The 25,777-nt window shown below is 46.6% G+C and overlaps 1 protein-coding gene across 3 annotated transcripts in view; it reads left to right on the forward strand.

The window, feature by feature from the left end:
* The window catches only part of SPMAP2L (sperm microtubule associated protein 2 like), a 32,938-nt gene that overhangs the window by 782 nt on the left and 6,379 nt on the right, over nucleotides 1-25,777 (forward strand). The window contains exons 1-7 of one of the 3 annotated variants that reach the window (XM_081176783.1): nucleotides 9-116; nucleotides 3,076-3,106; nucleotides 4,725-4,789; nucleotides 6,917-6,976; nucleotides 9,640-9,765; nucleotides 13,884-14,021; nucleotides 23,644-23,764. In XM_081176783.1, the coding sequence (XP_081032909.1) occupies nucleotides 4,743-4,789; nucleotides 6,917-6,976; nucleotides 9,640-9,765; nucleotides 13,884-14,021; nucleotides 23,644-23,764 (492 nt within the window). In that variant the 5' untranslated portion in view covers nucleotides 9-116; nucleotides 3,076-3,106; nucleotides 4,725-4,742. Of the gene's footprint in view, nucleotides 1-8; nucleotides 117-3,075; nucleotides 3,107-4,724; nucleotides 4,790-6,916; nucleotides 6,977-9,639; nucleotides 9,766-13,883; nucleotides 14,022-23,643; nucleotides 23,765-25,777 lie in introns of those variants that run through there. The other 2 variants (XM_081176782.1, XM_081176781.1) reach the window with 2 other exon arrangements.

The following is a 25,777-nucleotide window of genomic DNA, read 5'->3' on the forward strand; positions in this document are numbered from 1 at the left end:
CACAGTTCCTTCCGGGAGAAAATTCTGGCACCTGGAGGAGTTTGCCTCTGCGCATATGCAGAGTGCATATCCTCTCATAAGAAAGCAACGTTGTTTGGAGAAAAAAACGGCTTAAAGGGGGTGTGATTTGTGAGCATGTGCAGAGCGCCCTCTGTTTCCGACGGGAAGCAGCTTTCTCAGCCAGTCGCTGGGAGCAGGAGCAGAAAGTTCTCTTCCCTTTTTGGAAAAAAATCCGTTTTATCGGAAGGAAAGAAAAAGAGTACAACGGAAACAATATGGGAATGAAAGAGACCACCCCTATTGAAAAGTGGTCTTCCCCGCAGAAGGCCATCTGGTGTCCAGCAAACCTGGCTTCTATAATCCTGCAGTTTTAGGGGAAAAGTGGGGCAGCTTGGCGCTAGCAGGCGGGTGTTTGTAGAGGAGGGAATGAGATACTTTCCCCTTTCTTTCCACATCTGCCCAGGATGCTACTGAGAGAGAGCCAGGGTAGTGGCCAGATACAAAAGAGGACAATGTCCTTGTAAAACGTGTGCGGAAGTAGTAGTAGTAGTAGTAGTAATAATAATAATAATAATTTTTTTTATTTATACCCCGCCCTCCCCAGCCAAGGCCGGGCTCAGAGCGGCTTACAAGCAATAATAAAAACAAGATGAGTGATTACAACTTAAAAACAAAAATAAAATACAACATTAAAATAATGGAACATTAAAATATTAAAATGGAGCCTCATTGCAGGAGAAGGAAAAGAAAAAGGGGGCGGAGGGAATCAAATTGGCTCCAATCCAAAGGCCAGGCGGAACAACTCTGTCTTACAGGCCCTGCGGAAGGAGATCAGATCCTGCAGGGCCCTGGTCTCATGAGACAGAGCGTTCCACCAAGTTGGGGCCAGTGCTGAAAAGGCCCTGGCTCTGGTTGAAGCCAATCTAACTTCCTTAGGGCCTGGGACCACTAGGGTGTTGTTATTTATGGACCTTGAGGCTCTCCGTGGGGCATACCAGGCGAGGCGGTCCCGTAGGTACGAGGGTCCTAGGCCGTGAAGGGCTTTAAAGGTCAAAAGCAGCACCTTAAATCTGACCCTGTACTCCACCGGGAGCCAGTGCAGCTTGAAAAGCACTGGATGAATATGCTCCCATGGCAGAGACCCTGTGAGGAGCCTCGCTGCAGCATTCTGCACCTGCTGGAGTTTCTGGGACAGCTTCAAGGGCAGCCCCGCGTAGAGCGAGTTACAGTAGTCAAGCCTGGAGATGACTGTCACATGGATCACTGTGGCCAGGTCGGGGCGGGAAAGGTAAGGGACCAACTGCTTGATGCGGCAAAGGTGGAAAAATGTCGCCTTGGCTGTTGCTGTGACTTGCGCCTCCATGGAAAGGAGTAGTAGTAGTAATAATAATAATAATAATAATAATAATAATAATAATAATAATAAATTCAAAGTAAGGTGCAAGTCAGGCAATCCAAATTCTGTCCCATGAAAGTTGTCACTTCTCATTGTACAGAATTTCTAAAATAAAAACAACAGCCTCATCCCAGTATACCTGAAGGAGCACCTCCAACTCCATCACTTAGCCCAGACACTGAGGTCTACTGTCGATGGTCTTCTGGCGGTTCCCTCACTACGAAGTGTGAAGTTACAGGGAACCAGGCAGAGGGCCTTCTCGGTAGTGGCACCCTCCCTGTGGAACGCCCTCCCTTCAGATGTCAAGGAGATGAAGAACTACATAACCTTTATTTATTTTTTTAAATAATATTTATTAAAGTTTTACAAACAATAAAAAGTTTCAAAGTTTAAACATAGAATATAAAAACCAAAAATTACCCTAGTAAAACAAGAAAAAAGAGCTACAAATATACAAAAACAAAACACATGAAAAATGCAGAATAAAAAACAGTTAAAAAGAAGAAAAACAAGAGGAAAGAAAAAAAATCCATATTTTCATATCTTATACTTCATTTACTAGTTTCCTGACCTCCTCACACCTCCCTTTTTGTATTCCAGTTCAGATATTTAGTTCAGCAAGTTCTTACCCTCTGTCATTTGTCCTTACTCAACATCTTAACCTATTATAAATATATATTTTCCACCATTATCAATCCATATTTACATACTCTTATTACATAACCTTTAAAAGACATCTGAGAGCAACCCTGTATTGTGAAGTTTTCAATGTGTGATGTTTTATTATATTATGGGTTATTGGGTTGTTGTTTTCATTTTGATTATATATTTTGTGGTTTTGTGTTCTGGTTTTGTTCTGTGAGCCGCCCTGAGACGTCCGGGTATAGGGAGGTACAGTCATACCTCGGGTTACAGACGCTTCGGGTCGCGCAATTTCGGGTTACGCACCGCGCCGAACCCGGAAGTACTGGAACGGATTACTTCCGGGGTTCGGCGCCTGCGCATGTGCAGAAGCACCGAATTGCGACCCGCGCATGTGCAGACGCAGCACTGCGGGTTGCGAACGTACTTCCCGCACGGATCATGTTCGCAACCCGAGCGTTCACTGTATATAAATTCAATACATAAGTAATAATAATATATATGCTTTAAGTCGCCCAGAGTGGCAGGAGAAACCCAGCCAGATGACCTGGGTATAAGTAATAAAACTATCTATATATCTATTTTTATTTTTATTTATATATATATATATATATATATGCATGCTCCCTATCTGACTGGGTTGCCCCAGCCACTCTGGGCAGCTCCCAACAGAATATTAAAAACACAATAAAGCATCAGACATTAAAAACCTCCTGATTTCAGCTGGTGTAGGTGTATCTGGGGCCGTGTGCGAATTCAAAAGGTAGAATTGCATTCTGACAGTGTACCCTGGTTCTTATTCCGATACCCTGATATTCAAGGGAGATACTGGGTTGCCAGCAGTCGCAACACACAAAATGCCAAAGCCATCGCTTTGCTGGAACAAAGTAACCTTTAATTAGGTGGAAAAACTCCTTGTTAGTTAAAAGTCAGTGCAGAGGGAGCATTTGTTCTGCATGTAATTGCTGGTAATTTGAGGTTTGAGTGCGCAGGTTGCAGACATTAAAACCCACCTGCTCTTTCTGCTTCCTTTGCAGTTTCTCTCCCTGGTTTTCAATCAGGTGAAAGGTAAGAGAGAACTTCCAGGGCCTCTGTGGTTAGCTGCTGCAAATTCTGTAACCATCGCTCGCTTTTTCCTTGACTGCAGCTTCTTAGACAAGCTTTCTGCTGAGTGTGATTTTAATTGTTGCTTGGGACATGCATTTTACAATACCTGGCCTGCAAGATATTTCAGCAACCCTAGAAAACAAAAATGAGAGGAGAGCAGAACTCACGCATTATAACGCCACCTGTAACTTCTACATATTAATGACGTTGGGCAAAGTATATGAATAATGATTTCACTTTTTTTCTTTCCCAACAAAATCTAACTCAATGCCTGTTATTAGGAATATATTGTTTTTGAAGTTGAGCCCTCCTGATCTACTGTTGCACCAGCCACAAAACTTGTGGCACCTTTTAAAAGCATTTATTTACATTTGTATCCCATCTCTCCTCCATAGAGCTGAAAGCAGAGTATGTGGTTCTCTTTTCCCATTTTATTCTCAGCACAATCTGAAGGGAAGAGTAGGCTGAGTAGACACAAAGTCAGTGAGCTCTCTTCGTGGCTGAGAGGGTCTTCCCAGTCCTATTATTCTGTGCTAATCTGTGTTTTTAAGAGACGCGGGTGGCACTGTGGGTTAAACCACAGAGCCTAGGACTTGCCGATCAGAAGGTTGGTGGTTCGAATCCCGACGACGGGGTGAGCTTCCATTGCTCGGTCCCTGCTCCTGCCAACCTAGTAGTTCGAAAGCACGTCAAAGTGCAAGTAGATAAATAGGTACCGCTCCGGCGGGAAGGTAAATGGTGTTTCCGTGCGCTGCTCTGGTTCACCAGAAGCGGCTTAGTCATGCTGGCCACATGACCCGGAAGCTGTACGCCGGCACCCTCGGCCAATAAAGCGAGATGAGCGCCACAACCCCAGAGTCGTCCGCGACTGGACCTAATGGTCAGGGGTCCCTTTACCCTTTACCTTTAATCTGTGTTTGTCTCTCCTGTAGCAGCCGATTGTCCATGGAGGTGGGAGGAGGGACAAAGGCAGGTGATGATACTGGCTATGATACTAGATTTTCATTGGGGTGTAGTCCTGGGGAAGAATGCATATGACAAATAGCAAATAAACCCGGGAGGGCTTCCTGTATCAAGCAAGAAAAGGGTGTGTCTGAATTCTTCTGTCAGAGTAATTATTTGGCAGTATGTTTAGGTTTGGCTGTTTTCTAATGCACTAAAGTCATCCCTCCCCATTTACACTGTCCCGCATAAGAAAACAAGAACGTCTGCAGAGAAGTTCAGTGGGGCTCACTCCCGGTTTAGTAGGCATATTGCAGCTTTACTTTCTCTATTATGTATGTCAGGCTGATAGCTCAGTCAGAACCATAGCTGTCAACTTTTCCCTTTTCTTGCGAGGAATCCTATTCGGAATAAGGGAATTTCCCTTAAAAAAGGGAAAAGTTGACAGCTATGGTCGGAACAGTTTGAGACTCTTAGTCTGAGGATTGTGGATTCGAGCCCCACCTTGCAGGGTGCTGGGCCTCCTCAAACCCACAACCCTACAATTCTGTGATTCTATACTCCTTAGTAACATTCTAGGACCGCCTGTGCACCCCAGACCAGTTACAAAAACTGTTTTATATCTTTCAACTTCTAGGTGTTGGATTTTACAGCAATGATGGAAGCAAACCTGGAAGCAAATCAGGAAGGAATAGGAAAAAGGTATCTGTTTACGTACAGAGTTTTGGAGCTACCTTGGCCAGTTTCATGGTTCTAGATTATGCCAGTCTGTCATTACTAGCACATCAACAATCTGTGCCGGGATCGCCACACAGTTTCTGCCTGACTAGGCTAAGTACAGCCAAATATCTGGCTAGAGGGCGGCCAGCAAAATAGGAGCCTGGTCACCTGCAAATCCTTTGGAGAAAGTTGACTGTAGGAAGGGTATTTTTTTAAAAAAATGCCGGGATCTGTTGGAAATAGAACCACAAAACTCATCCATAGCTGGGCCTTAGTCTCTAGTTGGGGCTGCCTGTACTTTTGTCTTGTGTGTTTGTTGTTGTTGTTGTTGTTTAGTCGTGTCCGACTCTTTGTGACCCCATGGACCAGAGCACACCAGGCACTCCTGTCTTCCACTGCCTCCCGCAGTTTGGTCAAACTCATGCTGGTAGCTTCGAGAACAATGTCCAACCATCTCGTCCTCTGTCGTCCCCTTCTCCTTGTGCCCTCCATCTTTTCCAACATCAGGGTCTTTTCCAGGGAGTCTTCTCTTCTCATGAGGTGGCCAAATTATTGGAGTCTCAGCTTCAGGATGTGTCCTTCCAGTGAGTACTCAGGGATGAATTCCTTCAGAATGGATAGGTTTGATCTTCTTGCAGTCCATGGGACTCTCAAGAGTCTCCTCCAGCACCATAATTCAAAAGCATCAATTCTTCGGCGATCAGCCTGCCCTGTGTGCTACAGATGTGCAATATCAGCCTCTGTGATTGATAGACGGTCTCAATTACAAGGAAATCCTAGATACTTGATCTCCCCACCTTGCCAGGTCAATAGCTACTCTCAGGAAGACTGTGGGATGGAGAACGCCCCACCCACACCAGGTCTGGCCCCTGACTGCGCTGTACTTAACTTCCCTGCCTTTTTAACAAACTGCTGAAAAGGGAGGGAACGCAGAGCTCTCTCATTCTCTCTTCCTCTCTTGGTATTTACTCTCCTGCCCCTGTCTGTCAAGAAAACATCATCATAAGCCCTGCTTGGTTGGGAGGCTGTTTGCTTATAAAAAGTGCCTTGGCTTGTCCTGGCTTGAAGAAAAGGCCTATCGCCTCAGGTGCAAAGGTGTCTCTCAATGAAGCCTTTGCCTAGGAGCAAGTTTTGTACATGACGGAATGCCTTTGGAGTTCAAATGTAATTAGCTAAGTCCATTATCGGGTGGTTTTGTTTGTTTTTTGCATCAAATCAACATAATAACCTGTCATCTTCTTGTCAGTTTTCTGTAAGCGTTCTCAAGGCAGAGCAGTAGGAACAGGGAAGTAGGAATACAGGAACCCCAAGACTCCAGCCTCCTGGAAATGCAAATAATAAAAATAAAACAGAATAAGCTCTTTGACTGGAATTCTAATAAGAACATTTTGCATAGACTGTCTGGTGTTCTGATCCCAAACATTTGCACTGGTATAATATGCTTGCAGGTGATGTGGGTGGCGCTGTGGTCTAAACCACTGAGCCTCTTGGGCTTGCTGATCAGAAGGTCGGCGGTTTGAATCCCTGTGACGGGGTGAGCTCCCGTTGCTCGGTCCCAGCTGCTGCCAACCTAGCAATTCAAAAGCATGCCAAAAAGTGCAAGTAGATAAATAGGTACCTCTCTGGTGGGAAGGTAAATAGTGTTTCCGTGCGCTGCTCTGGTTTCGGTGTTGTGTTGCACCAGAAGCAGCTTAGTCATGCTGGCCACATGACCCAGAAAAACTGCAGACAAACGCCGGCTCCCTCGCCTGTAAAGTGAGATGAGCACCACAACCCCAGAGTCATCTGTGACTGGACTTAACTGTCAGGGGTCCTTTACCTTTTTAAAATATGCTTGCAGTCTTGCTTGCCTGGGTAGAGGTCTCTGTGTGTGGAAATGCCTGGTTTTTGCCTAGTTAGAATGTGGGCAATTGTACAAAGGTAAGAGTCACATCGTTCACCACACCGACTTTGGTTTCTGGCCACACTCACCATTGGCATGTGGCGCCCCAGAAAGGGAATGCGGAAAAGAAAGGTTTCTTAGCCCTGGAAGGGAACTTACACTTTATGCACGGTGGTTTTATCCACCTATGTGTTTCTTGTTTGTTTTGCAACTGTACAAGTTTTCAGTTCCAGGTTGGAAGAGCTTGCAAAACCAAAGGAGATCAAAGACGTGTGGAACTTTTTCCGGTAAGATTGTGTGGCTTCATAAAGGATGTGAATCACAATAAGAATTATTTGCATTTGGCACCTTAACGTGCTCATTCTCATAGGCCTCCTCCGCATTATGTATTTAAAGTGGTTTCATACCACTTTTATTCCCTCAAAGAATTCTGGGAACTGTGGTTTGGCCTCATAGAGCTACAATTTCCAGAGTCCCCTGGGAAGAGGGATTGAGCATTAAGACACCAGGAGAATTGTGCTTCAAAGTGAGGGGGATGTGAGGAGAATATGGGTCTCCTAACTTCTCTCAGCACTCTTAAGAAACCAGTTCCCAGGATTCTTTGGGAGAAGCCATGACGGTTGAAAGTGGTATGATAGTGCTTAAAATATATAGTGCAGATGGAGCCATAGCTGTCACAATTATCTTATGACAGACCTGTACTAAAGACCCATATTATCAGCTCCATATTTTACATCATTAGAGGTTGAGAGCAAGGATAGGCTTGTGGAGTAGAGGTCCCGAATATTTTTCTTTCTGTATATTCTGGATGGGTAATGAATTTTGGAGAAAATTAGATTGGAGGAGGTGATCTTGTTTATTGGGTAGAATATTATTATTATTACGTGATCTAGAGATAATTTGGGGGGAGGCAATTGAAGGAGAATCAAACTGATTTGGACCAGGATCTGTTGAGAATTGAATTGGGGGGTAAATGAATTGATTAGGTGATTTGGAGTAGGGTGCAAATTAATTGAATAATTTATATGGGCTGATTTGAAAGGCAAATTAGCCTGCCTCCTTTGACATTTAAAACCTAAATCTGCATTTACACTTATTTATTTAGTACATCGATATCCCGCCTTTCTCCTTCATGGAACTGAAAGTGCAAGGATGTTGCCCCAGAGACCTTCAAACTGTGCCCTTCAAATTTTTAACAGTTATATAGCCTGGTGTATTCTGGGTAGCTTGAAAACCATCAGAAGATGGATCACGGGTAATTTGGAAAGATATTTAGTGGTCCTTTTGACTATATTTGAAAGTGCTGGTCACCATGGTTTCAGCATTTCGGCATTTTGCTTTGGAGTGACTCTACCCTTATTGGTGCATTTCAAGCGCACTTCGGTTGGATTGCTCCAAAGTAAGTACAGTCATGTGGGGACGCGGGTGGCGCTGTGGGTTAAACCACAGAGCCTAGGACTTGCCAATCAGAAGATCGGCGGTTCGAATCCCCGCGACGAGGTGAGCTCCCATTGCTTGGTCCCTGCTCCTGCCAACCTAGCAGTTCGGAAGCACGTCAAAGTGCAAGTAGATAAATAGGTACCACTCCAGTGGGAAGGTAAACGGCGTTTCTGTGCGCTGCTCTGGTTCACCAGAAGTGGCTTAGTCATGCTGGCCACATGACCAGAAGCTGTACGCCGGCTCCCTTGGCCAGTAAAGCGAGATGAGCGCCGCAACCCCAGAGTCGGCCACGACTGGACCTAATGGTCAGGAGTCCCTTTACCTTTAAGTACAGTGGTACCTCAGGTTACATACACTTCAGGTTACAGACTCCGCTAACCCAGAAATAGTACCTCGGGTTAATAACTTTGCCCCAGGACGAGAACAGAAATTGTGTGGCGGCGGCAGCGGGAGGCCCCATAACTAAAGTGGTACCTCAGGTTAAGAACAGTTTCGGGTTAAGAACGGACCTCCAGAACGAATTAAGTTCTTAACCCGAGGTACCACTGTACACTAAGAACATAAGAACAGCCTTCTAGGCCCAGTCAAAGCACCTTGTTCTCACGTTGGCCAAGCAGATGTCTATGAGAAACCCACGACTTGGACCCGAGCACAACAGTACCCTGCCCGGTTGTGATTCTCAGGAACTGGTGACCTCCCAAGGAATATAGGGTTTAGGACCGGGATACTTGAAAAGCCGTGTCCCAATGCCATGTCTTCTCTGAGACGGTGACCAGGCTTAGAATTTCCTGTTTGTCTGGTCATTGTTGACATTTTTGCACCTTTTGGCTGTGAGCTCAAGGCATTGGAGATCTGAATTCTATTTCTGCCTTTTCCCTTGAAAGAATTTTTGGCTTTACTTTAAAAAAAAAGTGATTTTTTTTATTATTAGTACAGTGGTACCTCAGGTTACATACGCTTCAGGTGACATATGCTTCAGGTTACACACTCCGTTAACCCAGAAATAGTGCTTCAGGTTAAGAACTTTGCTTCAGGATGAGAACAGAAATTGTGCTCTGGCGGCGCGGCGGCAGCAGGAGGCCCCATTAGCTAAAGTGGTGCTTCAGGTTAAGAACCGTTTCAGGTTAAGAACGGACCTCCGGAACGAATTAAGTACTTAACCCAAGGTACCACTCTATTGCTTTTATTTCCTGCTCTTAGCTGTCTCAAAGATCTTGTAAGGTGGACAGAAAGTGTGGGATATATGTATAAATTAATGGTAGCCAGCCAAATCAGTGAACCACAGCCATCCAATGAGTGACCTCCCGTTGTAAAATCACCATTAATCAGTTTGCTCCCAGAAAGTCACAGATCTTTATAGATGATCTTGGGTGAGAACAACTATAACAGCATACGTGTGTGAGAGTGATTTGCGTAATATAAGAATAGATGCTTAATACGATAACCTATGGTTGTGTGCAGGAGTTTCTAACCATGGTTTGAGTGGCACTTTTGTTTTTATTCGTAACAGTAAGTTAGTCTGGGGAAACCAAGATACGATATGGCCCCTTTCCTCACGTGCTCTGATGTGTCGGCCAACTTCAAGAGTCTTAGGCCTGGCAAAACCCAAGAAACTAGATGCAAATCTCCCGCGCAGGTTTGTCATTCTTACTTTCCCTCATTTAAAAGCATACAGGAGCTGAGTGGGTTCAGGCCAAAATCAAGGATTGTACTTCTGATTCCCTGCGGAGCTTTGGATTTGTGCTTCCTGAACAGCAGCTTCCCATGCTGTTCATGGCAAGCCTCTTTTGAAACCAAGCGGAAAGGTTTGGGAGGAATAATATATCATAATCATAATAATTTATTATTTATACCCCGCCCACCCGGCTGGGGTTCCTCAGACACTCTGGGCCGCTCCCAACCGAATATTAAAAACACAACACAGAATTAAACATTAAAAGCTTCCCTAAACAGGGCTGCCTTCAGATGTCTTTTGAAAGTAAGATAGTTGCTTATTGCCCTGACATCTGGTGGGAGGGTGTTCCACAGGGCAGGCGCCACTACCGAGAAGGCCCTCTGCCTGGTTCCCTGTAACCTCACTTCTCACAGTGAGGGAATCACCAGAAGGCCCTCGGAGCTGGCCCTCAGTGGAAGGGTGGGATATGAATTATTATTATTATTGTTGTTGTTGTTGTTATAATTTACCTTGCTATATGGCATATTAGACTGCTCAGCAAAGAAGCAAAGCTATACGTTTAAGGCAGATGTGGGGAAACGTGGGACCACAGCTGAACTACAAGTCCCATCTGCCCCAGCAAATATAGTCAATGGCCAGGGATGATGGGAATTGTAGTTCAGCACCGTCTGGAACACCAAAGGTTCCCCACACACGATTTAATGGCTTCCATTTGGGACTGTGCATACTTTGAAATGTGTCTGTGATGGTGCGAGACAAGGAGGCTGCTGTATCTCCTCCCACTTAATCCCTGCGCCTTCTCTTCTCTCCAGCACCCGCTGTGACAAGCAGGACTCTAGGTGTGCCGCACGGCAGATGGTGTGGGAGACAGACAATACGCTGTGGGTGTCAGTACGCCTTTGAGCCGATGCCAACAACTGGGCTCAATAGCTGAATCTGCCCCGACTGGGCTAGGCAACTGGAGCACTTCCAGAGACCTTCCAATCCTGGAAATCAGGTCTAAGTGCCCTGGACCCACAACTGTCCATTGTGAGCACCAGACTCAGCAGAGTATGAACAGCACGGAAGAAAGCTGTGAAGTGTTAAGTTGTGGGTGAACATATCAGACGATACAGCGATTCTTCAAACAGCTCTTGTTTATTCACAGGCCAGGACAGAACAGAACTGAAGGGTTCAGTCAGCCTGCTTATATAGAGCTCCAGTACAACGTAACTGTAACAACTTTCTAAAACTATCCAATCACTGAACCTCACTTTCGATCCCTTATTTGCATAACTATCTACAGTATCCCCCTGCTGGCCCAGGGTGAGAACTTCAGTACATAACATGAAGCATAACTTCTTTTATTTCTAATAGCTACTGCAAACTAAAAAGAGCTACTGGCTTGCATGAGTGTTACAGCTCTCACTCAGCCATCTAATCTCTACATAGATAACACTCAGACTCCCCACAGAGTCAGGCAGGACTGCCCCCTCCTTTCTGAAAACATCAGGAGATTCTTGCAATGGGGTGTGTGGGTGAAAATATCAACAGTGGGGAGATGGGTAGCAGAAAGCCACAGCCCCTGGCAACCCACACCACACTGCTGGCAATAAGTGGTGCTGCTGTTTTTGGTGTTGCTTCTGAGCTTGGATACGGTGCTCCAAGACCGTACCTGCAGTGGCGAAGGAAGCCGCTTGGGCACCTGGGGCGAACTGCCCATAGGGGTGAGGCGAGGGTGGGGCGCACTGTGGGGCCTCCAGAGTCTGCCTGCCTCCTCCCACTCAGCCGCCCTACAGCTGTGGGGGGAGGCAGCGGGCGGACTGTTTGGGCAGCGCAGAGCCTACATGCGCCCAAGCCACCGCCTCTCTCCCAGGAAAGATGCGTGGCTCAAGCACGCTGCAGGCCATGTGGTGAGTGTCGCCCAACATTTTGTCACCCTCCTCAGTGGTGACACCCAGGGTGGCCCGCACCCACCGCAACCCCCTTCCTCCACCCCTGCGTACCTGTATCAGAGAAGTGAGGTTACAGGGAACCAGACAGAGGGCCTTCTCGGTAGTGGCGCCAGCCCTGTGGAACGCCCTCCCTTCAGATGTGAAGGAAGTAAGCAGCTATCTTATCTTTAAAAGACATCTTAGGGAAGTTTTTAATATTTAAAGCTGTATTGTTTTTAACACTCAATTGGAAGCCGCCCAGAGTGGCTGGGGAAACTCAGCCAGATGGGCGGAGTATAAATAATCTATTATTATTATTATTATTATTATTATTATTATTATTATTATTATTATTATTATTATTATTATTATTACTACCGTCTTCATGACAATGTCCTCTTGCCAATGCCTTAGAATTCCCAGGATTCTTTGGGGGAAGTCCTAACAGTGATAGAACCCTCCCAATATATATTTTGTAGTGAAGACATGCCCAAAATTGGCCATTGCTTTCCCCAAGTGTTGGCCTCCTATTAATATCACCTTACGGCGCTGCAAAGATGTCTCTCTAGGTGAAGTGAAGAAAGTCCGGCATGAATAATTATTCACGGCGTAAGTAATAATAAGGGCATTCAATATTAATTTTGGTTCTCCGTCAACAACTGGCAGGCAGAAGGGAGAGATCGTGAAAAGGGTGTCGCCATTATTCTCGGTTGCCAAGAGATCTGACTCACCAAGCAAGCAGCTGTTTGTGCTGGAATTGCAGGGTGTTTTAATTTGAATTCCAGGCCCAACATTGGGGCACTTTTGACTGCCAGCTCCTCAGGCACAGTGGAACAATTCATGGAATGATTTAAGCACAGTCTATATAGTGCTGTGGGTTAAACCACAGAGCCTAGGACTTGCCGATCAGAAGGTTGGCAGTTCAAATCCCTGTGACGGGGTGAGCTCCGGTTGCTCGGTCCCTGCTCCTGCCAACCTAGGAGTTCGAAAGCACATCAGAGTGCAAGTAGATAAAAAGGTACCGCTCTGGCGGGAAGGTAAACGGCGTTTCCGTGCGCTGCTCTGGTTCGCCAGGAGCGGCTTAGTCCTGCTGGCCACATGACCCAGAAGCTGTACGCTGGCTACCTCGGCTAGTAAAGCGAGATGAGCGCTGCAACCCCAGAGTCGTCCGCGACTGGACCTAACGGTCAGGGGTCCCTTTACCTTTATATAGTGGATATTCCATGCCTTTGACTTGCCCCCTAGATTCCTGTTTGGGGCAAGAAATATCAGCTACAAGTGAATGTGTGCATATAGCACTAGTGTTGTCATATCAATGACAATGTGTGTGTGTGTGTTGCCTTTCAGAGGGATACAGAAGTAGTGCGGAATACGCTGATGGCACAGAATTCAGCTTCCTAATAATCTCACTCCCCCCCCCCCAGAAAATTTCTAGCCAAGATGGCTATATGATTTTTCAATGCGTAGGACAGTGATGGGGAACCTGTTCCACTCCGGAGGTTGCAAAGTAAGGGTTTGGGGGAGTTTGCAGGCAGGCACAGACCATACAATACCTGTTTGGATGAAATGACAAATAATGGGTTGCTGCAAACCAGAACTGGAGTTAGGAAATCACTGCAATGAGAGGAGGAAGGAGAATGAGGGAACACAGAAGTCCAAGGTCCCTTGTGGCTTCTTAATACAGTGCCAGCCAGTTTGGCACTATATTTGAGCAGAGGTCCCTAGAAAAGCAGCCTTTAATAAATTGCCACGGTTCCCTTTTAAGAGGTTGTGTGTCTTTAATACATCTGTATTAAACTTGGATATTCTTTTAAATCAATACACTTTTTGTAAAAAGTGGAATTTTGTTTGTTTGGTAAAATAACCATTTAAACCCCCCCCCAATTATTTTTTAAAAAATCTACAATGATGGAATGGAGAAGGCTAGCCTAGAACCCTTCTCTTTCTGGATGGTGCAGTTGTTCATATTAATCATATGAAGAAGCCCTGGGCTCCTTTGGGGGGAGAGGGGAAGTGGGATATAAATATAATAAAGAAATAAAATAAAGAAACCACGACGTAGAACCAGAATGAATAAAATAAGGTGGAACTCACACTTTTGACTTGCTGTTTGAATTAATGCCAAACTCTGCCTCACCTCCACTGACGCCTTGTGGTTTTTCCAAGGTCCATCCATTTGTATAGTTGCGGCCGTTCGTCTGAGATCTGGCACCGCCCTCCTGGATTATATTCTATAATCCCGAGCCAACGGATATTACACCTGGCAGAACCTAGAAGATGCACAGAAATCTACCTGAAACAAAGGTGAGAGACTCGTGCTGCCAGCTCTGTTGATTGCTGGGCTGCCTGTAGGTTTCCAAAACTGAACTTGTAGAAGATCAGCTTTCCAAGGAAGGGGGAACGGTTTTCTTAAAGTGTGTGCTGAGATTCGAAAACAAAGCCAATTCGCACTAGCCACCACAGAAATGTGGGGGTTGCCTTCAGGATGGTGTGGTCCCACAACACACCTGCAGAGTGTTTAGGAGGGAACCGTGTTGGAGTGGCCATTGATCTGGTTGCTCCTCACACGAATTGCAGACTTCTTCCCAGGCAGGCAGTGTTTACATGGAACTATATAAATGTCCCATTTACACCACAGTAGTAGCTGCCATGACGTCCGTGGAAGGTTGATCTGTGCCTGGAGAGCTAGTCTTCCTAGCTGTTCTAACTTGCCGTCAGTTCCCAGGCATCAGAAGCCCATATCCACAGCCTTCGTAGCACCTCAAGAGCTGCAGCTCTCAAAGAAAACATCATGTGTCTGAAAGTGGGTAGAGGAAGGGCTATATTTTCACTGATCCCGACTCACAGTATGTTGACGTTAGCTGCTCATCTCTCCCTGCTGCACTTCAAACTGCAGTCGTTCAGTGTTGTTCACATCAGAGAAAGGGCAAGGATGCAGCGGCGGAACAAGCCAATCGGGCACCTGGGGTGGCGCGCATGCCCTGCACCCAAGGGCAGGGCCAGCTGCCTGTGGGGTGGGGTGAGCCGGGGCTGGACGCTTCGCGGGGTCTCCGAGGAGTCTGCCTACCTCCTTCCACTTGGCCGCCCTACAGCTAAGGGGGAGGCGGTGGGTGGACTGTTTGGGGCAGCGCAGAGCCTGCGGGTGCCCAAGCCACCGCGTCAATCCCAGGAGAGACGTGTGGCTCGGACTCGTTGCAGGCCGTGCAGTGAGTGACGTGCCAATAGGAGTATAGCATCTAGATCAAGGGAAGTAATAGTGCCACTGTATTCTGCTCTGGTCAGACCTCACCTGGAGTACTGTGTCCAGTTCTGGGCACCACAGTTCAAGAAGGACACTGACAAACTGGAACGTGTCCAGAGGAGGGCAACCAAAATGGTCAAAGGCCTGGAAACGATGCCTTATGAGGAACGGCTAAGGGAGCGGGGCATGTTTAGCCTGGAGAAGAGGAGGTTAAGGGGTGATATGATAGCCATGTTCAAATATATAAAAGGATGTCACATAGAGGAGGGAGAAAGGTTGTTTTCTGCTGTTCCAGAGAAGCGGACACGGAGCAATGGATCCAAACTACAAGAAAGAAGATTCCACCTAAACATTAGGAAGAACTTCCTGACAGTAAGAGCTGTTCGACAGTGGAATTTGCTGCCAAGGAATGTGGTGGAGTCTCCTACTTTGGAGGTCTTTAAGCAGAGGCTTGACAACCATATGTCAGGAGTGCTCTGATGGTGTTTCCTGCTTGGCAGGGGGTTGGACTCGATGGCCCTTGTGGTCTCTTCCAACTCTATGATTCTATGATTCTATGAGTGCTGCCTGGGATTTTGTCACCCCCCTCAGTGGTGACACCCAGGGCGGCTGCCCCCACCGCCCTCCTTCCTCTGCCCCTGCAGGGATGTTGTCACTGTGATGCACACAGGCATTTTTTGTTTCCCTACCCCTGCAAACAGCAAATCGCCCCTCGGAATTCCTACTCGTGAAGCTCTCATCTGTGCATTTTCTAATGAGATTGAAGATGGTTTGAAGTGGGGGGGGGGGGAGCATCAAACAGCAGTATTTGTCAAGAAGCGACAGGATCAATAGAGACCACATTAGACAAGCATTTCAAAAAGCATGGGGAAAATGCAGAGAATACTTCACAAAACAGTGCCCTAAAATACATACCTGGACTTGTTTCGATTAATGTCTGCAGGAGACTTTGTGGGTACTTAAGTTATAATTAGAAAAATCTTAATAATTATTCATAAAGGAAACAGTTTATAAGAAGTAAATAAGGAGGCCAGATACAGGATAAAGCAGGTCTTTTATTTGGTTGTTTGTATTGTTGTATGTTATGCTTGTTGTATGTTATGTTCACGTTTAATGAGGGTGGATTTCTGTATCGGGGGGTGTGGGTTTATGTTATGTTGTAAATAAAACTTCCAATATATTTTTTTTAAAAAAGGATCAATAGGGATTGGGGCTGACATTGTATGAATGCAGCTTCAAAAGGCAGCAGTGGGAACCCGCTAGATATAGAGTATGTGATAATGCAAACATAATTATAGACAAATCCTCAGAGACCATGGCCTGCTTTGGGTGTCACATTCCTCAGGAAATAAAATATTAACAACATTATATCTTACTTTCAAATTACTAAACCCCTGGTGGCAGAAACTGGGCAGAGACTGAGCGGAACCCAGTACTTATAAGGGGAGTATCTTCTCTGTGGAGAAAGCAGTCATATGGACATGTGCAGTTAAAAAATTAAAAGTGAGTTTTAGTTAAAGGTGGTCCCTGGCCTGAGAAGGTAGAGCTTTAGATCATATGGTTTTGACAATCTCAAACCGTCCAAGTGTCCCTGTTTTCCAGGGGCAGCCCCTGATTTAGAGAAGCCACCCTGGTTTCTTATTTGATACCAGAATGTCTCTTTTCCTTTGGACGCCCCTATTTTCATCAGAGATATGTTAGAGGGTATGGAGTTTTCCAATCCCCTGAGCCGTCTGAAGGCAACCCTGTACAGTGGTACCTCGGGTTACATACACTTCAGGTTACAGACTCCGCTAACCCAGAAATAGTGCTTCAGGTTAAGAACTTTGCTTCAGGATGAGAACAGAAATCGTGCTCTGGTGGCACGGCACCAGCAGGAGGTCCCACTAGCTAAAGTGGTGCTTCAGGTTAAGAAGAGTTTCAGGTTAAGAACGGACCTCTGGAACGAATTAAGTACTTAACCCGAGGTACCACTGTACAGTGATACCTCAGGTTACATACGCTTCAGGTTACATACGCTTCAGGTTACATACGCTTCAGGTTACAGACTCTGCTAACCCAGAAATAGTGCTTCAGGTTAAGAACTTTGTTTCAGGATGAGAACAGAAATTGTGCTCCGGCGGAGAGGCAGCAGTAGGAGGCCCCATTAGCTAAAGCGGTGCTTCAGGTTAAGAACAGTTTCAGGTTAAGAACAGACCTCCGGAACAAATTAAGTTCTTAACCCGAGGTACCACTGTATAGGGAAGTTTTAAAAATGTTTTATTATGTTTTTATATATGTTGGAAGTTGCCCAGAGTGCTTGGGGCAACCCAGTCAGATGGGCAGGGTATAAAATAATAAAATTATTATTATGGAATGGGGTGTCCCTATTTTCATCGGAGAAAAGTTGGAGGGTATGCAATCTTCTCCCATTTTTCAACTGCACTTTCCCACAATTGCAAGTAAAAGTTGAGGGAGAAGTAGACGCGTAGAAAGAGGTGATGTCATGGAGAAAAACTGAAAGGGGAAAAGGATCCGAGCAGATGGAAATATGAAAATCTATAAATGGAAACCTGCAGTTCCCTCTTCAGCACGCACACACACAGACACACACACACACACAACTATGGCCTGAATCCTGAACTGGCCCAAATCCCTTTCAGAATCTCTATGCCATCTTTACAATAGCAAGAAGCAACTGATATTTTGGAGGGGTGCAATTTTCATTTGAAACTAGTAAAATGCCCATGATTAAGATAGGAGGGGTGGTCTCATGAAAGAATGACATTTATATTGGAGAGACACCTCAGGAAGTTGACACCAGTCAACCTGCCAAACTTAATTTCATTTTCTATCGCACATGCGCACAAGCAGAACATTAGTTGTGATCTGCACTTCTAGCTGCAGGAACAGCAGCTGGTTATCATCACCCACTAACTGTTTGTATCATGTGATACAGAAGCCTAATTATGTTCACTTCTTCACTTGATAAGCAACTCAGTAACATCTGGACCCTATCCATTTTGTCGGCTTGCTTTTTGGCCAGAATCACAGGCTGCCATAATTTTTTGCCATCATTTCTCTGTACAAATGCTTCAGTCGTTCATCATATACACAATAGTTCTCCCTCCTCACGTGTTTGGACCTTTTTTCGCTGATCTGCTGCCAGTTGAACGAGACGGTTGTCTACTTCCCTGTTCCCACCAGCTATAAAACTTGAGGGTGAGGCATGAAAAAGAAAGCAGCTTAGCAGAAGCAGTGGGGAAATTGGAATGACCAGAGAAGAGGCCTAGGGATGGGAAGAGAACTGCTGCTAAACTGTCTTCATACACAGAGATCTCGGCCTCTTGGTCTTCGTCTTTGAAAGAAAGAAGGCAATGCTTTGGTGAGGGGGTAACCCATCCCTGGACTGTATGAATTGCAGGGTGCTCACATGACTGAATGGGTGATAATGGAGAGAGAAATCCCTGCACGTAGAAAACAAGCATGTCAGGGTTGCTACATCCCTTCTCTTTAGCATCTGGTTTTCTGTGTGTAAGGAATTTTGTATGGAGGAGCATTCAAGTTGCAAGGGCCCCAAATATCATACCCTCCAATGTTTCTCCAATAAAAATAGGAAGGTCCTAAAGAAGGAGGAGGAGGTTATGGTGGTGGTAAAGGATCCCTGGGTGGTTAAGTCCAGTCAAAGTCAACCTTGGGGTGCGGTGCTCATCTCACTTCAGGCCAAGGGAGCTGGCATTTGTCCACAAACAGCTTTCTGGGTCATATGGCCAGTATGACTAAACCACTTCTGGCGCAACGGGACACTATGACGGAAGCCAGAGTGCACGCAAATGCCATTTATCTTCCTGCTGGAGTGGTACCTATTTATCTACTTGCATTGGTGTGCTTTCGAACTGCTAGGTTGGCAGGAGCTGGGACCGAACAATGGGAGCTCACACCGTCATGTGGATTCGAACCACCAACCTTCCGATCGACAAGCCCAAGAGGCTCAGTGGTTTAGGATACAGTACCACCCATTGTTGTTGTTGTTATATTTATACCCCACACATCTGACTCGGCATCTTCTAACATATATAAAAACATAATAAAACATTAAAACCTCCCTATACGGAGCTGACTTCAGATGACTTCTAAAGGTTGTATAGTTACGTATCTCCTTGGCTCGGGAGTCACATAACTCCATACCCTCCAACACTTCTCTGATGAAAATAGGGCCACCCTAAGGGAAAGAAGCTACAAACATGAGCCTGACCAAACTGCGGGAGGCGGTGGAAGACAGGAGTGCCTGGCGTGCTCTGGTCCATGGGGTCACGAAGAGGCGGACACGACTAAACGACTAAACAACAACAACAAAGGGAAAGAAGGACATTCTGGGATCAAATCAGAAACTGGGATGGCTTCTGTAAATCCAAGTCTGTTCCTAGAAAATAGGGGTACTTGGATGGTTCAAAATAGCAGCATTAAGTGATGGCAACCAGAAGGCAACACTGCTCTGTCAAGCATTACACAATGAATGCTCGCTTGAACGGTGGGGCAGAAAAGCCGCAGAGGCAGATGAAGCAACGGTAAATCAAAAACATTTTCAGAAACTTTAACATGCGGTTGAGACTTGTATGATTTTTCTTGCCTGTGTGTCCTTCCAGTCACCCTATGGCAGGGGTGGGGAACATTTTCCAGCCCAAAAGCCACCCTCCCTTCTGGGCAGCCTTCCAGGGCCAACGTGCTGAAGGCAAGAGAGGGTGGAGTGCTGAATGCGAGTCTTAGCTCTGCACCCGGGGCGGCTACCTTCATGCTCGCACAAGGCGCTCTCTATCCTCCTTCAGCCAGGCAAGCACAAAGCATGGGCAGAGTTAATGGGCACATTCCAGTCAGGCAAAAACGCCCAAGGAGGGCGCATGGCTGGGACAGTGAAGGCGTGTGACTCTGGCCACATGTGACACCTGAGCATGAAGTTATCCTGCCTTGTGGGGTAGGGGGCAATGTTGTGTAGTGGTGAGTTTATATTGTGGTTGGCAGTCGTAGAATCATAGAATTGGAAGGGACCCCAGAGGCCTGGGCAGGCCGGGTCGTCCTCTTATATACCTGCTGGGATTTACAAGGCATCTGACCCTCACCTGAATCTCATAGCTCGCCTGTAGCTGCCTCTGATTAGTTATCATTTAACTCTTTGTTGTTGTTTAGTCGTTTAGTCGTGTCCGCCTCTTCGAGACCCCATGGACCAGAGCACGCCAGGCACTCCTGCCTCCCGCAGTTTGGTCAAACTCATGCTGGTAGCTTCGAGAACACTGTCCAACCATCTCGTCCTCTGTCGTCCCCTTCTCCTTGTGCCCTCCATCAGGGTCTTTTCCAGGGAGTCTTCTCTTCTCATGAGGTGGCCAAAGTATTGGAGCCTCAGCTTCAGGATCTGTCCTTCCAGTGAGCACTCAGGGCTGACTTCCTTCAGAATGGAGAGGTTTGATCTTCTTGCAGTCCATGGGACTCTCAAGAGTCTCCTCCAGCACCATAAATCAAAAGCATCAATTCTTCGGCGATCAGCCTTCTTTATGGTCCAGGGGGAAATAATTAGCATCACATGTCATGTGCATGGAAGTTGAGAATTCCGTTCCACCTTAAGGAACAGGCATGTGGAATTGCTGCATGTTACATGTCTGTTTACATTCCAGCACAGGTTGCTGGGAACTTCTGTTTGTGTATAGCTTTTGCTGTTCTCTCCGAGACAACATGAGAGAGAGAGACGACATGTTTCTTTGTTCTGATTTATGTTTAATAAATCTGTCGCTGTAGCATGACTTACGTCTCATGCCTACTTCTGTGTGCGCAGTACACTCTGCTAATTGCGTGCCCTGGCTTTTGAAGTTCGGGTCGCTGATTTGCATCGGAGCATAGGCCGATGGAAGGAGACGTCCGAGCTGGGCTTGCCAGCTGGCCTCCCTGCCCCTCTGCATGTCGACAATGCAGGAATCTTAACTAAAGCATCCAGGACATCTAACCTCTGAGGAAGGAGAGCCCTCCACCCTCCAAGAGAGACCGTTCCACCATTTAACAGCTGTTACAGTTCTTCCTGTTGTTTAGCCAGAATCTCCTTTCTCGTAACTTGAAGCCATTGGTACAGGTCTTGGCTTCCAGAGCAGGAGAAAAGAAGCTTGCTCCATCCTCCATGTGGCAGCCCTTTAGATATTTGAAGATGGCTGTCATATCTCCTCTCAGTCTCCTCTTTACCAGGCTTAACACACCCAGCTCCCTCAGCCGTTCCTCATAAGGCTTGGTTTACAGACCCTTGATCATCTTGGTTGCCCTCCTCTGCACATGTTCCAGCTTGTCAATGTCCTTCTTTAATTGTGGTGTCTAGTACTGGACATAGTATACAGTGGTGCCCCGCAAGATGAATGCCTCGCAAGATGGAAAACCCGCTAGACGAAAGGGTTTTCTGTTTTTGAGCTGCTTTGCAAGACGATTTTCCCTATGGGCTTGCTTTGCAAGACGAAAACGTCTTGCGAGTGTTCCAATTTTTTTCGCTCCCCCCCTTTTTCTAAGCCGCTAATAGCCTTTTAGCCGCTAATCCGCTAAGCCTTTAATAGCCGCTAAACCGCTAATAGTGCTAATCCGCTAAGCTGCTAATAGGGTTGCTTCGCAAGACGAAAAACCACTAGACGAAGAGACTCGCGGAACGAATTAATTTCGTCTTGCGAGGCACCATTGTACTCCAGTATGGTCTGACCAAGGCAGAATAGAGTAGGACTATTACTCCTCTTGATCGGGGTACAATACTTCTGTTGATGCACCCTAGAATATCATCCGTCTGTTATATCTGTTACTATTATTGTTATAACTGTCTCAGGAGATAATGGAGTGTGCCTCCGAGAGTGAAATCAAAGCACTGCATTAGCACCTCCCTGGGTTGCAAGCCTGGGCAGTGGGTATGGAGGTTCTGGGCTGCCCAGATATTAAGACCCACCTCTCAGCTTCACTGATGTGATCCAGAGGAAAGCAGAGCAATACATTTGGCACCAGCTTGGCTGTAGGAGTTGATGGAAAGAGGTGTACAAGGCGTCATCCAACCGTCTTAGGGACTCTGCTCTAGATTTGTGAAGGGTTTACTCCTTAGCCTTTTCTTCTCCTGAAGATATCCTGCAAGGCAGCGGAGGTTTAGGATCAGAGTTTTATTTTTCCTAGATGGGCTACCTTCCCAGGTTGACGAGCCCCATCTGCCCCACCCTTCCCTCTACACATGCAGAAACCTTACTCTATGGTCTCGTCTGCTCCATCCACCGGAGACTGTCTTTGCATGCAGGGGAAGCCCTTAACTCACCCAGGGTGTGAGACCCATCAGCTTTCCTCACCTGGTTTAGCCAGCCAGTCAAAGTCGTTCCTGGGGTGTGGCCTAAGAGACTGAGATCTACTCACAGAATAAAAAACTGGCAGTGATGTACCCCTTTTGGGGAGATCATGGAGGGCAGGGCGAGGGGGCGGGGTCCGATTCTCATTTACCACCACTGAGGAAAGGGAACCAGCGATTGACTGTGATCTACCAAAACCTCGCAGGGATATACCAGTAGATTGCGATCGACCTGTTGGACATCCCTGTCATAAAGGATCACACACTTGAAGTACCAACACCCCAATACACCCCTGATTTTATATTAGGTGTAAAGGTAAAGGGACCCCCCAACTCTGACGATGCGGCGCTCATCTCGCTTTATTGGCCAAGGGAGCCGGCGTACAGCTTCCGGGTCATGTGGCCAGCATGACTAAGCCGCTTCTGGTGAACCAGAGCAGCGCATGGAAACGCCGTTTACCTTCCCGCCAGAGCGGTACCTATTTATCTACTTGCACTTTGATGTGCTTTTGAACTGCTAGGTTGGCAGGAGCAGGGACTGAGCAAAGGGAGCTCACTCCATCGCGGGGATTCGAACCACCGACTTTTTGATCGGCAAGTCCTGGGCTCAGTGGTTTAACCCACAGCGCCACCCGCGCCCCTATATTAGGTGTAGCCAGTGCTATTTATTATTATTACAGTGGTGCCCCGCAAGACGAATGCCTCGCAAGATGGAAAACTCGCTAGACGAAAGAGTTTTCCGTTTTGGAGGTGCTTCGCAAAACGAATCTCCTATGGGCTTGCTTCGCAAGACGAAAATGTCTTGCGAGTTCCTGCGGGTTTTTTTTCCTCCCCCCCCCTTTTTCTAAGCCACTTATCAGCTGATCCGATAAGCTGATAAGCCGCTAAAAGCCGCTAATAGCGCTAATAGCACTAATCCTCTAATCCGTCAATGGGCTTGCTTCGCAAGACAAAAAAACCGCTAGACGAAGAGAATCACTGAACGGATTCTTTTTTTGTCTTGCGAGGCACCGCTGTATTATTATATTAGGTGTAGCCAGTGCTATTTTTCTAGAAAAAATAGGTTCTGGAACTCACCATGAATACCTACCTTGTTCTCTTATAATGCCAATGGTGCCCACTTGAGAGGTGTCGGAACTGAGTTCCGGCGAGTTCCTGCTAGAAAAAGCCCTGGGTGTCGCATATAAAAGAGCATTTCCAATACACACATCACTATAGACATTATATAAATATTACGCTTGCCACTCGCATCTATGAGTTGTGTCAGGTAGCTATAGAACTCGCATCTAGCTACACGCTGGTGGGGGTGGGTTGTGGGGGCAGTGAGGAGTAGTTGCTAATGGCCCCCTGTTTGTGTTCGCTTGCAGGCCCCGCAGTTCCCCGCAGTGGCCTGTCAGTAGCGCAGCACTTTGCTGGGAAGCTTCCCCAAGGATTTTGAACCTCTCACATCCGCGAAGCCTGCCCTCATCCTTCTCCTTTCCAAAAGAGGTAATCAATGATGATGCTGAACCAGAGAACACCATCAACAATGACAATTTCAACAAGCGTTTCCATACACAGGCTCTGCCTGTCCTGTGATGTCTTCTGTGCTTCTCTCCGCACTACAAAGGTGGCCCCAGGTTTCTGCCACTGCTTTGGGGGAAAGTTGCCCACAGCTTGCCCTCCTTGCTGCAGCTGAACTGTTTTCAAAGAGCTGAGCCCAGCAAGTGGGCTTGGTGTTTTTGGTTGCTCCCATTCCTCTGAGTTTGTAGAATCATAGAATCATAGAATGATAGAGTTGGAAGAGACCACAAGGGCCATCGAGTCCAACCCCCTGCCAAGCAGGAAACACCATCAGAGCACTCCTGACATATGGTTGTCAAGCCTCTGCTTAAAGACCTCCAAAGTAGGAGACTCCACCACACTCCTTGGCAGCAAATTCCACTGTCGAACAGCTCTTACTGTCAGGAAGTTCTTCCTAATGTTTAGGTGGAATCTTCTTTCTTGTAGTTTGGATCCATTGCTCCGTGTCCACTTCTCTGGAGCAGCAGAAAACAACCTTTCTCCCTCCTCTATGTGACATCCTTTTATATATTTGAACATGGCTATCATATCACCCCTTAACCTCCTCTTCTCCAGGCTAAACATGCCCAGCTCCCTTAGCCGTTCCTCATAAGGCATCGTTTCCAGGCCTTTGACCATTTTGGTTGCCCTCCTCTGGACACGTTCCAGTTTGTCAGTGTCCTTCTTGCATTGTGGTGCCCAGAACTGGACACAGTACTCCAGGTGAGGTCTGACCAGAGCAGAATACAGTGGCACTATTACTTCCCAGCTTAATCCAAACAGTCAGGGGCCCTGACTTGGGCCCCAGCTTATGGGTGCCCAATGGCGCCACGACATAACGTGTCATTGTGATGTTGTGATGTCACGTTATGTCTGTGGCACCGCTGCAGCTTCGTTTAAAGGGGTGTAAAGTTTAAAGGGGGATTTTTGTGTGTCTGTTTCCTTTCCTCACTCTGATTGATAGCAAAATTAAAAGGGAGCCAGTGTGGTGTAGTGGTGAAGAGCGGTAGTCTCGTAATCTGGTGAACTGGGTTCGCTTCCCCGCTCCTCCAGATGCAGCTGCTGGGTGACCTTGGGCCAGTCACACTTCTCTGAAGTCTCTCAGCCCCACTCACCTCACAAGTGTTTGTTGTGGGGGAGGAAGGGAAAGGAGAATGTTAGCCGCTTTGAGACTCCTTAAAGGGAGTGAAAGGCGGGATATCAAATCCAAACTCTTCCAAGGCCTTGCAAGACCTCCGATGCAACTTTCAGTTTATACCGGAAGTCGCGTTCAGAGGCCTGGCATGTCCTTGAATGTTGCCGAGGAGGTTGTGTCAGGACTCATGACTTCCGGTCAAATCCGGAAGTCGTGTCGGAGCCCCACAGTGTGGGCGCCCTGGCACCCAGGGCCCCCTAGAGTTGGTGCCTCTGCGAACAGTGAACTATAACCAACCAGCTACAAAAAACAACACAAAAAAACACTTCTGGTTTGGGGCTACATGCCCTCTGATAAAGTGGTCCAGGATAATGGGAAGCCTCTGTTGTTAGGTAATGTGGAAATATGGAGGCTGATGTTGGCTGAACTTTCAGCCCATGCAAGAGGAATGAAGGAGGAGGAGACTGAAAATGGTGGCAGTCTTGAGTGCTGTTGCCTGGGGAATCTAATTTTGCCAGAAACCTCTTAACTCTGTCTTGGATTCAGTTTCCTCCAGATGACAAGTTCTAGCTGAGTCGGGAACTTTTAACTTTCATTGTTACGGGGGCTTTCCATCCCTGACCTTTTTTTAAATTATTATTTTAAGCAAGCCTCTTTGTGATGTGGACAGGCATTGTGATTTTTTTTATGTGGAAAATAATGTTCTTAGAAGTATTGTCTGGAACCACCATTCTAGGGACCCCTCCAGATGTCCCGTTATTTTATTGTACATTCATGACCATTTTTGCTCATGGCAATCTTGCTTACAATCCTACTAGGGCCTG

The sequence above is a fragment of the Podarcis bocagei genome (genome assembly GCF_964188305.1).
Source record: "Podarcis bocagei genome assembly, chromosome: 17".
Classification (NCBI taxonomy): Eukaryota; Metazoa; Chordata; class Lepidosauria; order Squamata; family Lacertidae; genus Podarcis; species Podarcis bocagei.